The 18,903-nt window shown below is 38.4% G+C and overlaps 1 protein-coding gene across 3 annotated transcripts in view; it reads right to left on the bottom strand.

The window, feature by feature from the left end:
• The window catches only part of cdk14.L (cyclin-dependent kinase 14 L homeolog), a 347,215-nt gene that overhangs the window by 306,042 nt on the left and 22,270 nt on the right, over positions 1-18,903 (bottom strand). For all 3 annotated transcript variants that reach the window (XM_041565884.1, XM_041565882.1, XM_018266524.2), the window contains exon 2: positions 15,674-15,705. In XM_041565884.1, coding sequence (XP_041421818.1) covers positions 15,674-15,705 — 32 coding nt within the window. The remainder of the gene's footprint in view (positions 1-15,673; positions 15,706-18,903) is intronic.

Raw genomic sequence — 18,903 nt, 5'->3', positions numbered from 1 at the left:
TGCAGTCTTAGGTATTCTTGGAAAGATAGCTGCAGGATTCCGACTAGGGATGCACCAAATCCAGTATTTTGGATTCGGCCGAACCCCCGAATCCTTTGTGAAAGATTCGGCTGAATACCGAACCAAATCCTAATTTGCATATGCAAATTAGGGGTGGGAAGGGGAAACATTTTTTACTTCCTTGTTTTGTGACAAAAAGTCAAGTGATTTCCCTCCCTGTCCCTAATTTGCATATGCAAATTAGGGTTCGGATTCGGTTCGGTATTCGGCCAAATCTTTTGTGAAGGATTCGGGGGTTCGGCCGAATCCAAAATAGTGGATTCGGTGCATCCCTAATTGTGATAGGTTCTTATCTCCAGACAATGCAGAACCACTACTGTCTAACCCATTTTATAAGCATTAATGACTAGTTCAAGAAATGTAAGATGATCATGTGTTGTTAAAAATTCAGTACACATTTTTGCAGCCTCTTTGGTGTTGTCCTTAAAAACTGCCATTCAGAGCCTCTATCACAAGTACTGTATAATGTTGGGTATGGATCTAAGTAGATAAAGAACCTGGACCTTGTCCCAGAACTGGAAAATATCATTAAACAAGTTTATTCTTGGCATGCTAGTGTGCTGGAAGCTGGCTTTAAAGACAATTCAATCAGTAAAAGCACTTAAATGGACTTGCCAATTTAGCCCACAATGCTGAGCAAGCACAAAGCTACTTTTTATAATATTACTCTACTTACATTATTTGAATATGGGATTAGGGAGTGCTGCTTTATTTCAATAACACACCCTGGCTTGTACTGCCCCCGGCTATGGTGTTATGTGTCAGGATTTGCCAATGAATCCAGTCGCTGATGGGTATATTTGGGGGGCATAAAAAGTATTTATGGGATGAGGAGATTTTGAGGCAAAATGTTCAGGGAAGAGGCAGTGGATAAAAAAATAGTCTTACAACAGAGAATGTGAGAAGTTAGATTTTAATACTCTAATAACGTTTTTGATGATGCAATCATTTTACAGCGAGGCACAGTTAAGGTGGCCATAGACGTAAAAATTATGATCTTTTTTGGAAAAGATCTTTCCAAGAAAGATCGTTCGTTTAATACACAGGTGTAGAGCTGAAAAAATGTGGACAACAGCCAATCTTTCAATAAAAATAATATCTTTATTTGCTCAGCTTAAAAACAACAGACTTTAAAACATTACACATTTTGGGTCCTGCCACCCTAAATCATAGGGTGGCGCGCAGTTACCACTAGTTACACCACTTTTCCCTAAGCATACAGGTAAGGGATCTGTTATCTGGAAACCCATTTAGAGAGCTCAGAATTATGATATTCCATTTTAATCAAATAATTCAATTTTTTAAAAACCAGTCCTTTTATTTCTGTAATAGCAAAACATTAAACCCAATTAAAGGGGTGGTTCACCTGTAAATGAACGTATAGTATGTTATAGAATGGCTAATTCTAAGCAATGTTTCAGTTCGACTTCATTTTTTTTTTTTTATAGATTTTGTATTATTTTCCTTTTTCTTCTGACTTTTTCCAGCTTTCAAATGAAGGTCACTAACCAATACATACAAAAAAAATAAAAATACAACTGCCCTGCAAGGCTACGAATTTACTGTTATTGCTACTTTTCATTACTTATCTTTCTATTCAGGGTAGAACCTAGCAACCAGACGGCTGAATTGCAAACTGGAGAGCTGTTGATAAAAAAGTGAAATAATTCAAAAATAATACATAAATAAAAATGAAAACCAATTGCAAATTGTCTCAGAATACCACTCTCTACATCATACTAAAAGTTAGTTAAAGGTAAACATAGGGAAATCATTTGTCACATATTTGAAATATTTGTTTGGGGCAATCAGACAATACTGCAATTAATTCCTTGTCAGTGTTGTGCAATTCATTGGTCCAGGGCCAGATCTAGACAGTTAATTACTGTGAGTGGAACACAGCCCAGCTGCCTACTGTTTGTCCCTATACGGTTATCCAACATCCTGCAAATACCAGGCATCCTTTTAAGGTTCATTCACTTTATGAACTTTAAGCTTGTTTGGCACGGACGCAGCCCCGCTGCAAGTTGTAACACCTCTTTAAAGAGTTCCGAATGTCAATCTTCCTAATTAACGAGTCGTTGCATTCTAAGGGGATTTTGTCATCTTTAGAAAACAATACATGTTTTGCATGACTTTTCTAGCAGACTGAAATAGACATTCCCATGAGAGAGAGAGGCTTTAACCCAAACACTATTGAGCCCTAACTACATTCCATTTTTAAATGAGCAATCATCAGATGGCGCTGTTTCACTACTTCAAATATGATACAACTGGAAAAAAACAAATCTATTATGTTTCTGTTGATATAACTTATGAATACTGACCGGAACTCTCCTGGTCTGCATGTAAGCCATGTCTAGTAAAGGCACCACCAGTATAGGATGGATATATTTGTAGGCAATGGTCTTGTCCACCTTTTAGGGCAAGAACTAGGGGTAGGCAGGATAGGCACTTACCTAGGTCATAGTTTCAAGTAAAATTGCATACTGACTAAACAACTGACAAGGTATCAGTGAGGGATAAAGTGGCTGGTGTGGAGGGAGTAAGGAATTAATCAGATGGAGAAGTAGGGAGCGACTGGGAAAAGAGTGATGGTGGAGAGGACAGGAGGCAGGATGGTGGGGCACCAGGCCAAGTAGTATTACCTTGGCAGCCAATATTTGACCTTGTTCCATACCTCCCAACTGTCATGTTTTTCGCGGGACCGTCCCGATTTTGACAGCTTAACCCACAGTCCAGGATTGTTACTGAAATGTCCCATCTCTCTTTTTGATCTCCTGCACTGAACAGCCAGAAAAAGATGCAATGTTTTTAAAACTTAATTGGCTTTTGGCAGAGAGCCCAGAATACGTATCAGGTGCACTTACATGCTTTTGTAACAATTTAAGATAAGCAAAGAAACAATTGTAACTATTTAAGATAAGCAGGTCTCTTGGAGAAACTGTGACTTGCAGCTTAAAGGGCAATACAGCTGCATCAGCAAAACTGTAATAACACATAAAACCTGACCCTGAAACCCGCAGAAATGTGTTCAAATTTTCCATTATCTGCCAAATTTTTTAAAATGAACATGGTAATTAGGGGGATTGGTCATAAAACGACAACATTTTTGTCCCTCTTTATATTTTCAAAATGTTAGGAGGTATGCTGTCCTGTCCCCTTTGATAGATTGTAAGCTGTTGTGAGGAGTGTCCTCTAATGCCATTTTCATTTTGTAACCCCTGTTTGATTTAAAGGAATGTACTGCATAACTTGCTGAAGCTATAAAAATGCACAATGATGATAATGAATATGTCGGATCTTGTCGGCACTATATAAATAAATGATGATGATGATGTCCTTGTCTCTAGTTTCACACAGTGTAAAACTACAGCAGGGTTGGACCGGGCCAGAGGGACACTGGGGAAAATCCGGTGGGCCCAGTCATCGTGGACCCTGCCAACCAAGAATCGCTCAGCACCAGAAACCCCGGGTGTTGCGACTTTTCCTTGCCCCTCCCCCGCCCAATTGTGGTCACAACAATTCAACAATAAGGTAAGTGGTGGGGGTGAAAGGAGTTGAAGCTTTGGCAGGGGGTCCAGGGGCAGAGGGGGGGTTGCTGCGTCAGTGGGGGGCCCAGGGTGATGTGCGTGCCCCTGAGGTGGCAGTCCTGGTGGGCCTTGGACCCCCATTCCGAGGCTGGACTAGAGCCCACTATAGAACACAAAATCAAGGGCCACTCTCACAACAAAAATATGTAGCCAGTGCTAAAGGTAATAGGCGTCCTAGAGACAAATAGTGGAAATAAGAATGGGCTGATGGGAGCTTGGGCCCTCTGTGAATTCTGTCAGGCATCACTATAAAAGAGACTTCCAAAACTGCAATCTATGTCCACTTTAAGATGCCAAAAACGAGGAATTTGTATGATTTCAACCTTCCTTCCTATAAGTGGAAAAGGAAACAGAGCATGTTATAATGTTTACCCTGCACCATTTGATATCCTCTGCACAAGCAAACAGGAAGGTTTTTTAACCCCAAATTGCTATAAAGAAATTTACAGTAAACAATTGCATTGCAAGGGAACGTGATTGTCTGACAAAATTTAGCCATCTCTGCTCCTTTTCTCGATCTCTAAAATATAAGAGCTTGCAATGGCTGAACAAAATATGCAATTAAAGTATTATTTCAGTTTAATCCTCATGCACTGAGAATCTCCTGGTTAAACAGTGAGAGGAATCAATTACTGTAAAGTATTTACTGAGTAAGCTATTCAGTCCCGGCATTCATGCATGAAAATCCATTAATAGCTCCAAGTGGCTTTCATCGGAAAAATGTGCACCTAACGGTAAATAGGCTGCGGGGCCATGTGTGGCATAGGTCCCACGTTCCACAATCGAACTTCTTATCTCTGGCCTGCAATTAACAACAAGCCCACTAATGTACAGCCACAAGGAAGCTTCCCAAAATCCCACATCTGTTGCTCACTCAGGCTAACAGTTTGCCCCAAATATAGAACCAGAAATAGAACATAGACCTTGGCTGAGCGGATGGCAAATGGATTTAGGTGTTTGCAAGTTTAAAGCGTCTAGTTAAAAATATGTTTAAATGTAGCACGATAAAAGTTTATATTATGTAGTTTATTTTCACAGCATCATTTTCAAGTAAACTTAAAGCCAAATGCAGAGTTGTGAAATAGTATGTAATCCAGAATGCTCGGGACCTGGCATTTTCCGGATAATGGTTGTTTCCATAATCTGAATTTTCATACCTTAAATCTATTAGAAAATGATTAAACATTAAATAAACCCAACAGACTAGTTTGCTAAGGCGAGAAAATATATTTCTCAGACACTTTCCATTATACATTTATAACAGATTTTAAGCAGTTTCAAAGATATTTGTAAAAAAGCAGTAGAGATTAGTGATGGGCAAATTTGTCCCGTTTCGCCATGAATTTTGCAAATTTCCAAAACGACAATTTTGACGCCGGCGCCCATTAAAGTAAATGGGCGTCCGTTAATCACTGTCAGCATCAAAATTGGCAGCTGAACGGTCGCCGGTGTTGGAAAAACGTTGATTTCGGCATCGGAACCGTCGACAGCGTCAAAATATTTTCGCCGCCGGTAAATTTATTCCAGCAAATTTTCACGCCAAATTCAAGAATTTATTCGGCAGTGCCAAAACGCGCAAATTCGCCCGCGAATTTGTGCCTGCCAAATAAATTCACTAGTAGAGATACTCAACTCTAGCTATTCTCTGAGCTGCTGGTTCTGACTATGGAAACTATGTAGCAAAAGCCAGCTGTGAAGATGAGTGCAAGGCAAGGAATGCAGTGTCTGGCTGGAGAGGAGCTGGGCATTATTGTTGCTTGAGTCAGAATCAGCAGTACAGAAAGCAATGCAATAAAAAAAATTCTTGTTTCTTTTAGTTAAATGAACCACCTTGGGAACACCACATAGGATAAGTTTTCAAAACAGAATGGTATTTTAAAAAAATTCATGTTTGGGCTGAATTTTAATACATGTTCCTACTGTACCTACTGTAGCCCTACTTAGAAATAAAACAAATACATTCAGCAGATGCAATAGAGCCCCATGGAGTGTTCTGGGATATAAATAACAGGGCACTTAAGGATCTTGGGATATCACTTTAAAGGGGTGGTTCACCTTTAAATTAACTTTTAGAATGTTATAGAATGACCAATTCTAAGCAACTTTTTAATTGGTTTTCATTATTTATTTTTCATAGTTTTATAGTTTTTTGTCTTTTTCTTCTGATTCTTTGCAGCTTTCAAAAGGGCGTCGCCGTCCCCTTCTAAAAAAAACAAATGCTCTGTAAGGCTACAAATGTATTGTTATTGCTACTTTTTATTACTGATCCTTCTGTTTAGACTCTCTCCTATTCATATTCCAGTCTCTTATTAAAATCAATGCATGGTTGCTAGGATAACTTGGGCCCTAGTTACCAGATTGCTTAAAATGCAAATTGAAGAGCTGTTGAATAAAAAGCTAAATAACTCAAAAACCTTCAATAATAAAAAATGAAAACCAATTGTAAATTATCTCAGAATATCCCTCTCTACATCATACTAAAATTTATCTGAAAGGTGAACAACCCCTTTAAGGATTCTGGAATGTTTATATGGTTATGAACTATAATTAACAGTCACACAAAGATATATATCTGTATATACACACACACACACACACACACAAAGGTAGGGCATCAGTTATCTGCAAATCCGTTATTCAGAAAGCTTCAATTTATAGAAAGGACATCTCCCATAGGCTCCATTTTATCCAAATATTTAAAAATGATTTCCTTTTTTTGCTGTAAAAATAAAACAGTACCTTGTACTTGATCCCAACTAAGCTATAATGAATCAGTATTGGAGGCAAAACAAGCCTTTTGGGTTTATTTAATGTTTAGGACTTTTTAGTAGACTTAAGGTATGAAGGTCCAAATTAGGGAAAGATCCGTTATCTGGAAAACCCCAGTACCTGTGCATTCTGGATAATAGGTCCAATTCCTGTATATAAAATTTAAAGTCAGTTAATGGATTTGCTGAAGAGTACGGTAAGCAAGCAGGAAGGGTAAACGTGCTTCGAAACTACCATACTATGTAGGTATCTTGTGCAGTTTTACTACTTGCATTAGTAGCTACATAAGCCGATCTGACTGGTGCTGCCTTCTAAGGGATTTTTGCTCTCGGCTCCTAGCCACTTCTCAGCAAATAAAATGTTGTTTACACTGCAATGGGCTGAGTAGAAAACCGGATCGCTGTGCCACTTGTTGCTCAATTTTATAAACAGGATGGAATATATCGGCATCACATGGATTTACAGCGAAGGGAGCAACAGATGATGAATTTCAGTCCATAGTCACCAGCCATAATAATCACCTTCTCAAAATTACATCTGATTGAGCTCATTTTCTGACCAGGGGACCCAGGACAAATGCCCTTATGACCCTGAGGCAATTCACTCAAGGCTGACATTCCTAGGGTCACTCAGTCCTAGGTCAGTAGGTCACTCAGGCAAGTGTCCCAGCACATGACTAACCGACCTCTGAACATAAGGTGACCAGTACCCAATGCTAAAACACTGTAACCTTCTGCATGCAGTGCTGCACTGGGCTCCTATTTACTATGAAAGCTGCAACATAGACCCACAATCAGACCTTTATTGCCTAAAGGTGGCCATACATGAGTCAATCTTGTGTAGTATCCAACAGATTGGCCCATGGGCCTAATGGGCAGATACTCGACAAGTTTTTATTTTTCCATTTGTTCTGGCATATGCCCATTTTTTATCCAAATAATCATATAAAATATGATAACTATTTAAAAATGATTCTTTTTGTAATAATAAAAGAGTTGATCCCAACTAAGATATAATAAATCCTCATTGGAAGCAAAAGCAGCCTATTTGGATTTGTTTAATGCAGTGATCCCCAACCAGTGGCTCGAGAGCAACATGTTACTCCAACCCATTGAATGTTGCTCCATGTGTTAATTTTTGGCTTGAGGGCAAGTTTTGATTATATAAAAACCATATGTACTGCCAACCAGAGCCTCCTGTAAGCCCAGGAATTTTTTTTCATGCTTGTGTTGCTCTCCAACTCTTTTTATATAAATGTGGCTCACGGGTAAAAAAGGTTTGGGGACCCCTGGTTTAATGTTTAAATGATTTTCTAGTAGATTTAAGGTATGGAAATCCAAATTTCAGAAAGATCAGTTGTCTGGAAACCCCCAGGTCCCAAGCATTGTGGATAACAGATCCCATACCTGTAGTAAAAACAACTACACATTGTATACTAGAAGGAAGAGATCAATTATTGGCCCCAATTAGCCAATTTACGGAGACAAAACCAAGAAGATAACAGTAAATTGAATTCTCACTTACCGTACTTTTATAAAAAAAAAAAACCTGACCATGGGATTTTAACATCATAATAATACATATAGCATATTTCACATCAACCAACTTTAATCATGCTGACATATAACAATCAGTATAGGCATGACTCAATATCACATTTCAATCAACAAGTATTAAATTATAAAAACAATACATTTGTTATCTAGGCTTAGTGTTTCCATGAGTAGACTGGAACATGGCAGCTCTTTCAAAAGATGTGATACTTAAAACTCCTAATGACAGGCTCCTTGTGGGTGGTCTCCTTTAAACTCACATTCACAGGCACAAATCAATGTGAAGGGATCAATATATTTTAGATTACAAGCAATTTAAGAGTGCATCTTAAAAAGATAATACTTCCCCCAAGGCAACGGCTACTAATAATATTCAGTTTTAATGTTCACGGCAATGACTTGACTGCATCTTGATCCTGGCATGATTCACTGACATTGCTTTTATCTACCTAATAATTCATAATTTATACTTTAACCCTTAGAAATTCCAGGTTATCTATTTTGAAATGAGCAAACATTTAAATATAGCATTATCAGTTTAGCAGACAAATATGATTAAACTGTCAGAGAGGCTCTAGAGGAGGAACCTCTCTTATTTCAACTTCAGACATAGAGTTTAGGTTGGCCTTTGTTGCTGAAGTGTGCAATATCACCATGCCTAGATTTAAAAAGCTCTCTGAGCTTTTAAAAAGAAAGATTTAGGTGCCTATGGGTCTGGGAGTGGATTTTAAAAGATTTCCAAGCAACTGGACCTCAATCATTCACCAGAAGATTAAGTTCAACCCCAGAGCAAAACACATGATGGTGAAGGATGTGAAAGTGATGAAAGAACCCCAAAATGTCATCAATGGACCTACAGGTAGCTCTCATCACTATTGATGAAGTGCAAGAGTCTAACATTAGAAAGTGGCAGAACAATTAGATCTACAGAGGAGAGGAGATCTAAGAGAAGAACATGACCAAGGCTAAATATTGCCCATGGACATCTAGTCAAATAGAAGGACTTCTGGAACAATGCACTCTGGAGGCAATGATACAAGAAGTACCAGAAGACCTGTTTGGCCAAAGACAGCATTTCACCAGAAGAACCTGATACCAACTACAAAGTATGGTGGTGGAACAGGGGTTGTTTTGCTGCATCAGGGCCTGGACAGTTAACCAGCATAGAACCCACTATGAATTCTTGACTGTTCAATAAGTTACCACTCCCCAAATCCACATTAAATGAAGCGAAAGTTGTGTTTATATTAGTTAAGAAGCCACGGGCTGCTGGGTAATGTGAATGATAAGTATATATATATATATATATATATATATATATATATATATATATATATATGGGAGTGAATGGGCCTGTTTTTAAGTACAGTATTCTGATAAAATATGTTTAATTTTTAAAACATTTGTCTAAACGTTCCTGGTGTGCACCCATTCATTCCCATATTTATTTACTCTATTAAGGGTAGCACCTAGGTCACTTATTTCTTTTGGAGTGCGGAAAAAACACAAGGACTATATATTTATATATATATATATATATATTTATGTGTGTGTGTGTGTGTGTGTGAGACGAAAAAGTAAAGAACTCTGTGTTCCCTTAAACTCCATTAAAAGTTTCTTTCTTTAATTCATGCACAAAGATTTTCTTCCTACGCATTTTTTTGTGTGACAAATGAGGTTATTAAATTACTATTTAACAAATAGGTTTCTTATATTTGCAAGGAGCAAATGTTAGGACTGGTTATTTGACCCTGAAATGAATGATAGTGCCATCCAATTGCATTTTCCTGGATGCCATCACTCATATTAATATACACAAATGTATCCTATTTGGATAAAACCATCATTAAATTTGCACTTCACAAAAATTGAACTTATTCGCGTTTTAGTAAATAGAGCCAAATGTGTAATTTGACTAAAAGGAACACATTATAGATTTTCCATATTTCACTGTCAAAACAGTTTTCTTCATGGAAGTCGGCCAAGATGCTTTACTTGATTGGACATTCTTCAGTGTTCTTATAGAGTAAATTCTAAGGTTCTTTAAAAGTCAATGAGAGTTTTGTACAAGACATCCAAACGCATTTGTGTATACATTAACAACTGTCAAATTGGCAGTCTCCCCAATACACCCCCCCAATCAGTCCACTGGTACATAAGAAGAGGAGCCTTTTTACTGGGACTGAGAGAACAATTTGTCATACAAACTTGTAATCCCAAAAGTAATTCATATCTATGTCAGTTGGTGCCACACTCGTTGAATCCAAATTATAAATTCAATGAAGATTGATGACTTGCCCCTGTGTTAGAGACAGGAAGACATATGGACCTGATATGAGTTTGGTTGATTAGTCTTGTCACAGATGGCAAATGCCTGAAAAACAATAATAACGCCATCAACTATGTCTCTATGGAGCTGATCACACCCAAGCTCCCACATGGGCCCCTAATTGATGGGGTGTATTAGAGATGATCACTCTTAGGCTTGATTCTATAGCAGATGTATGTTACAAATCATGCAAGAGTTTTAACAACTAACCACTCTCATAGTCAGCCAAGGGCATAGTCTTCTTGAAAAAGAACTTGGTTTTTGACAAATTATCTTTGGTTCATTATATTACATATACCTTATATCAACTGGAGAAGTCATAATAACCTCCATGACCTTCAGCCGGCCAGAACTGAAAAGAGATTTGTATAGTTGCGCTAAGCATCACTGGAGGTCATTTATCAACTCTGGGCAAATTTGCCCATGGGCAACCAATCAGATTGTTGCATTCATTGTTCTACCTGCAGCTGTCTGAAAAAAGCCAAGCACTGATTGGTTGATATGGGTTACCAGTGTTGATAAATGAGCCCTGCTGTGTACATCTAGTCTGCTCTGATGCAGTGCGGTCATTGATGCTGAGGAACCACCACACAAAGGGATTCCGTCATGATTTTTATGATGTTGTTTTTATTTCTAAATTACACTGTTACACTGCAAATAATTCACTTTACAATATAACATTTCATTCCTGAACCAGCAAGTGTATTTTTTTTTCATTTATAATATTGGTGTGTAGGCAGCCATCTCAGATCATTTTGCCTGGTCATGTGCTTTCAGAAAGAGCCAGCACTTTAGGATGGAACTGCTTTCTGGCAGGCTGTTGTTTCTCCTACTCAATGTAACTGAATGTGTCTCAGTGGGACCTGGATTTCACTATTGAGTGCTGTAGTTTTATCAGGAGTGCCCATATTTTATTAATGTGAGGTCTACTTTTCGTGATGTTGTTCCATTATGATCTACATCCAAAAAAGGAATGTTAGCATTCTGTTCCATGGAAAATATTACTTAAATATTTATTTATAAGAGAATGTATATTGCTATATTTAACAAACAAATATTTCTTATGTAACCTTAACATAATAAATATCTGAATAAACAGCATGAAACAGGAGGGTGATTTAGACAGTTGACAGTGACTTAAGATCTACTGATGACCAGCTAAAGGTCTACTAGTAGATCCCACTCTACTTTTTGGGCATTGCTGATTTATATCTACCAGGCAGCTGTTATCTTGTGTTAGGAGCTGCTATCTGGTTACCTTCCCATTGTTCTGTTGTTAGGATGCTGGGGAGGAAAAAGGGAGGGGGGTGATATCACTCCAACTTGCAGTACAGCAGTAAAGAGTGATTGAAGTTTATCAGAGCACAAGTCACATGAGCGGGGGCAGCTGGGAAACTGACAATATGTCTAGCCTCATGTCAAATTTCAAAATGAAATATAAAAAAATCTGTTTGCCCTTTTGAGAAACAGATTTCAGTGCAGAATTCTGCTGGAGCAGCACTATTAACTGATGTGTTTTGAAAAAATCTGACAGTAGAGTTAAATCTGAGAATTGCACTTTGTACACCGCAATGCATTTGTAAATGCTCCTTATTATCTTTACATCTATGGACAGCTCTGAGAAACAAGATGTCAAGTTGTGTCATAGAAGGCAAATAAAGCCTCAGAAAGACATAGGGGGACTTGCTATAAGATAATGCTAAGGAAACATGGGTCAACTGTTAAGATACCTGTGGCAAAACAGTCCAATAGTGGTACAGTTCGGATCTACATATAGAGTGCTAAAGTGTCCTGATCAGACCAACTAGACAGTGAGAATACTAGCTATGAGTGCATATACTTAAAGAATGGGTCACATCATTCATACCATTTAAAATGGTCTGCCTTGGCCTAAAAAGACATTGCCTGGATCCACACAACAAAGTCAATTTAGGGGCTTCTAAAACCTAGCATGCTGGACTGTTTCAAATAGATATCGTCAGATTTTGGCCAGAGTAGAACTTTTTTACTCCTGGCCTCCCAGCAGTAGGATGATCATATATCTGTCTGTATTAAATACTGGGGTTTGTCACCAGTATTAAAATCAATAAGTGGACGGGTAAATTCAGGAAACAATGGTAAATTTGTAATGTTTGGATTCGCTGAAAAAGAGCCTATTTTGTCCAATTGCATTTAAGTCAAAGAGGGTGCGTTAAATTGTCGCTGGTGTCAAAATGAAAAAGCAGAAATTTGCTGCGAATTTGCACATGGCGAATAAATTTGCCCATCACTACTTTGTAATAGAACTGCTATTAAGCCATATGTCAAGCAAAGGAAATAACAAATGTCAATGTAAACATTAAACAAGGGCTCAATTTGACTTTGTTTGTAGGTAAAATGTAAACCTACTGTTTTGCGGAGCTGCAGTGTCAACATCATGTTGAACAAATACAAAGTGTAATAGAGGGGCATGTTGTATTCATGAATACTTGCTGAGTATAGAAAAGCTTGGCTGCTGTGTGGTTACCGGATGAGAGGAGATAATATTACGGCGGAAGCACAAAGCTGGCATTGTAGTCTCATTAACATCTTCGTGCTTTGGGTGAAGCCAGAGGGCTGACTGCAATATTAAGATAATTGTAATTCCTCACCTTCATCCAATATGTAAATAAATGTTTTCCTATGCATTTGCTTTATGTTTTGCCATGTCACCAAACATCTTATCCTTGCAGCTGAGATTGGGATTCATTTTAATTGGGCATGTCATTGGCCATCACTTTAAGAGCCAATGTTCAACTATGTGTTTGCAGTAGATTAGTAATGTTCATAAAAACAGAGCCATTAAGCTGGCGTGGTTGCTAAAAAAAACACCCGATACTGTAACCCAAGTGGTGGGTTATATTGGGTTTATCAGTTTGCTTTTCCCCAGGCTATAGGATCAAGTGGTGGAACTGTGCACAGCCTTCAGAACAGAACAGCAATCATGACCCAATTTTTCCAGCCATCCTGATCAATGATACAGTCATACAGATTGCAGAGGCCATTGTTTTGGTCACATACTCAAGAGCAGTTAAACCACCTGCCAGTTTATGTTTAGGAATAGAAGATTCCTTGAGTAAATTCAGAGTGTAGGTAACCTCCCCATTTTCTAAATTGTGTTATATATGTATCTATATATGTCTGTTTATGTGGCAAATTTACTAACCTCCGAAAATTCGCCAGTGACGGCTTCGCTCACATCGCAACACTTCACCAGACGTAGATTTGCCAGGACAACGCTAATTCACTAAAATCTATCTAGTTGCGCTAGCATTACTGCGGGAAGCAAAACAAAGTTGCGCTAGCGTTGCCTCATTTGCATACGGTGGGAAGTTAACTTTCAATGGACGTATATGCTGCAGCAAATACATTACACTACACAAGCCCAGGGAAGCTTAATAATTATAATGTGGATAGGAATTGTCAGACGGTCCCTAACTGTTAAGCAGGGAAACAATCATACTTATGAACAGCAGGGGGAGCCCCCGCCTTACTTCCCAGCCATGCAGAACGCAAGCAGCTTTGTTTATGACGTTCCCTAAGCAGCCCAGACCACACTGAGCATGTGCACAGTCTTAGTCTTGCAAAGATGTTTAACAAAGTTACAAGATGGTGACCCCCTGTAGCCAACTTTGAAAGCATAAATCATTTGTTTGATTAGGCTTGTGGTGCAGTAAATTCATGTTTATATTTAGTATACAAAATACAGCATTTCTAGCCTTATTCTATTTTAGACTTTACATGCCCTTTAAGGTATTGGTATCCAATTACGTAAAGATCCCTTGCCTGAAAAACCCCCCAGGTCTTGAGAATTCTGGATAACAGGGTCTACACTTGTAGTATCATCTTGAAGCCTATGCATTATCTGCAGTTGTTATCAAGTAAATAGACATGCCTTTTAAAATATTGTACTAAAGCAAACATGCAGAAAATTCTCTTTCGCTTTCCTCCGACAGGCAACTGGGTGGTCAAAGACAGTCTGGTGATTATACAGGTCCCTTAGGTTGGAAAGAACTCCTGTGAATGGTTGGAAGAACAATGCAATTGCTGCATCTTACTTCTTCACAGTCAGCGATAAGCTTCTTGAGTTTATATATATATATATATATATATATACACATATATATATATATATATATATATACATATATATATATATATATATATATATATATATACATATATATATACATATATATATATATATACATATATATATATATATATATATATATATATATATATATATATATATATACATATATATATATATGTAAGCACTATAACATGTATATGTGAATAAAAATCACTGATTTCACAAAGTGCTGGTCCTGGGATGATTTATTTGTCACCCTATACCCTGGCATATTCTGCATTCAAGATCCATAGATCGACTATCGTAGAGAGAGAATAAAATGCCCACCAAGTAATCCAAAGAAAAGATAAGGAGACATACAATCTGAAAGCCACAGGTAGAGCAGATAAGGCTATAAAAATCATTTAATTGCCTTCAACAAAAAAATCAGCGACCACATCATATTATATCCTGGCAAATGTGAATGTCTTGTGCAATATGATATCCATCAAAAATACAGCAACTTTGTCTTGGAATTAAAGGTGATAATGAGGTAATTTGTGAGTAAATTAAAAGTGCCAGTGCATACAGTTATTATGTAATGAGAAATGAGTTTAAAGATTGATGTGACGGATTTAGTAATGCAATTTACAGCTGCAAAAGTGAGCGGTTGCAAAAATCAAGCGACTTTAGACAATGCTGTTATTCATAGCTCAGTATATCAACATCTGTTCCATTGTTAGTATGGAGAACACGTCCTCCTTCATGTGCAGAGCGGAAGAAAGTTACTATGTGGAATAAGGCATTTAACATACTCTGTGCATATTTGAACTAAATAATACTAAACTTAATTCCCAGTTCTTTTATAGTGAACTTGAATTCAGATTCATTTAACAGAAAAGGGTTGCAAACCTGACCTTCTTCATTCTACATGATACATTGGCACTTATAGGGCACTTAACAGAAAGTGCAACATTTGCAGATGAAACTAATAATACCTGGAATAAACAACCTAAAACCTATATTAATCATAAAATGATCCAAGCCTATCAAATACTGTTTTGGCCAATAGCAGGGCCACAAACCTTTATTTTGGCCTTAGGCCCCGTAGGGTCATTCGGCTTTGGACTTCAGCATCAATAGATGGCATGACCACACCATTCACTTATAGCAAGCATTTGCACTTTTAATAGCCACGACTGCTCCAGTCCCAAAAGACAAATATTGAGTGCTGAAACATCTGCCACTTTTTCACAAAACAAGCGTCATTCCTTACCTCGTCAATTGCATTTTCATCTTTTTTCAAAGCTGGAAAAGAGAAAAAAGATTTCGGTTTAGACAGCATTTCCAAAGCTCCTGATTTTCTGTTCTTCGTTCTAAGCAAACCAATAAATGACAATGGCACGGCGAGTACTGTTTCATCTAATTCTAATAAATTTGTATTAGGAATGCGACAATTCTATCATTTTTTTGGATTCATCTGAAAACCGAATCGTCCACCAAAGAATATGGAAGAAAAATTTAAAAAAATTACATAAATTGTGAAAAAAATGTGTCACATTGAGTAACTTTAAAGTCACATGGTTCTAAATCAGTTCTGCTAAACACTTAGGGGCAAATTCACTATGCGCCGAAGCGCCTAACGCTAGCGTCAATTCACTAGCGTTGGCCATTTTCGTTACTTCGCAAATTCACTAACGGATGCTGGTGTAACTTCGCTAACATAACTTCGCACCCTTACGCCTGGCAATTTGCGCAACGGACGTAACTACGCAAATTCACTAACGCGCACATTGTACTGAACGCTACCTTTTACGCTAGACTTCCTTCGCCACATCAGACCAGGCGAAGCGCAAAATTTTTCTAAGTCCCAAAAAACGCTGGCGTTTTTTCTATATTATGGGTGATAGGCTGAAAAAGATCGAAAAATTTTTTGGGGCTCCCCTCCTTCCCCCCTACATTTCCTAACTCATGGCAACTTAACTATACAGTGGGCACATGTGTAGGGCAAAAAAATAATTTTATTTGATGTTTTGAAGGCTTCCCAGGCATTTGTAGTGATTCTACGTATTCCTCCATTAAAATTTGAATTTGGCGCCATATGCAAATTAACCATCGCTAGCGTAACTTCGCTTCACTTAGCGAATCAATGCTAGTGCAACTTCACAACCTTACGCTACCCCTGAGCGCAACGTCGGATTTTAGTGAATTTGCGGAGCGCTGGCGAAACTACGCCTGGCGAAGTGCGGCGAAGTTACGCCTGGCGCAACTACGAATCTTAGTGAATTTGCCCCTTAGGGGCTAAATTATGAATTTTCGACTAAGGGGATCTTACTTGCAATTTTTGTCTTATTCATTTTGTTTCCGTGAGCCCAAGCTTAAGTTGTAACAGAACACGGTTTTACTAAATTCTTAGGTCCTTTGTGGTCATTTTAATGCAATGCATGTTCATTTAATGGGGATTAATGAGGGGATGAGGAGTTAGAGCTCAGCACTTTTTTGATCACCTTTTTGAAACACACAGTCCATGAAGGAGAACAAATTGTAGATCGGTCAAATGCTCCTTAACATAAGAAATTTGGACCCTCTTTTTCTGGCCAATAGTTTGCCTTTTAAGGCACATGAAATCATTTCCATTTGTAAATTTAGGAAGTAGATTTCTTTCTGAATATCTTTCACCCTGCTTCCATAAAGAGCCTACCAACATGGGTCTTGGAAAGTGTTTAATAAATATTAAACATGCGGTGGTATTTGTGGTCACCGCCAGAGCAGGAAGAAAGGAAACATTAGGGGAAAGATAAAGTTCCAGTCCAAAATAAACAAGAAAAAGGCTCATTTCTTGTAACCCATTTACTTGGTGATCCTAATAATAATAAACTCTACACCACTGAGATTATTTTGCATTCATTTTAATATCCTTAATGTCCTTTGAACATGTTTTATTTTATTTGGACATACCTTATGGAATGCTGAAATCTGATTAACCAGAATGGCATACTGTTGTGGGCAGAGCTTCCTAAAATAGTAGCTGACCATCTACCAGATATGGGGACAGTTCCTGAAATGTTTAACTACATTCCAAGATATGCAGAGACATTGCACTGGAGTGCCCCATGATTTTGTAACCCAAAAAACCCCAGTTTTGACATCCTTATGGATGAGAACATGGTCTCCAACTATTCAGTCATAGTGTGTCCCAACTAGGGTTGCCTCCTTTGGGGCACTCCAGGTGTTGGGAGGGTTGGTGGCATTGGTGGGTCAATGGCATAAATAGGCAGAAGGTGGAGTGATGACATATGTATCAAGAACTGTGATGTAAGTGTGCATTTGACTACATTCCAATATATGCAGAGACATTGCACTGAAGGGTCCCATCTATAAGGATGTCAACCTAAAGTATGTGTTGACATCCTTATAGATGAGAACATGGTCCCCTCCCCCTCCATTCAGTCATACTGTGTCCTAACTAGGGTTGACATGGTTGGCCACTCCATGTGTTGGGGAAGGTTGGTGGCATTGGCGGATCAATGACATAAATAAGTGGAGCGATAACATATGCAGGTGGAATTGTAGCATTATTGTGCATGTTGCTGGATGATTCTCCACCGATGGCCAGAGAAATGGGTAAGTATTGAGGCAGATCAGAGATCAAATGGGCAGGCCACTGGTGGAATTGCAAATTTACCCGCAACTATATTGGTGGTAAATTTTTAATACCGGCCCTGGTACCAGCCAAATAGTGATGGGCGAATTTGCACCATTTCGCTTCTCTGAAAAATCGGCGAATTTCGCGAAACGGCGCCGGCGTCTCGTCTTTGACGCTGGCGCCCGTTTTTGTCGCTGGCACCCGTTTTTTTAGACGCCGGCGCCCGTTTTTGACGCCGGCGTCAGTTTTTTCGCATTTTTGCCGCGAATTTTCGCGGGCGTTTCACGAATTTATTCGCTGGCGGCGAATCGTGCAAATTCGCCACGAATTCGCGCCTGGCGAATAAATTCGCCCATCGCTACAGCCAAATTAATAGAGACCAGGTGGGAACCCAAGTGCCAACACATCAATGGGGATTCCTTAGTACTGTACATAGGCAAACCTAATGCCTTATATAACATAACTATGCAAAGAGCACCCAAACACTAAAACGTCCTATCTATGGAATTCTTTATTTTTTTAAAACAGTATTGAAACTTGTTATTCCATTTCATATTCCGTTCCTTCTCTAAAACGAGCAGTCTCGTTCTTACAGCTGAACAATGGAACAATTCAAGAACGGATAGATAATATATAATTATGAAAAGTAGAAGTTGCCCTTTGTGCCAAAAGGAAAGCTTTGATTATATGATAATTCAAAGTACACTCAATTTCAAGGCCACTTTGCTATCAATCCAACAGATCCCTTAATATAAACATCATGTTGTGAAACAGAAGCATGTAATAACGCTCCACACAAAAGGTTCCAACCGCCCCCCTCCCACCCAGAATCCGGCTAACAATGCAATTTCAAGTTTCAA

Source organism: Xenopus laevis, chromosome 6L (assembly GCF_017654675.1).
Source record: "Xenopus laevis strain J_2021 chromosome 6L, Xenopus_laevis_v10.1, whole genome shotgun sequence".
NCBI classification, from domain to species: domain Eukaryota; kingdom Metazoa; phylum Chordata; class Amphibia; order Anura; family Pipidae; genus Xenopus; species Xenopus laevis.
This window is presented reverse-complemented; position numbering and strand designations above follow the sequence as displayed.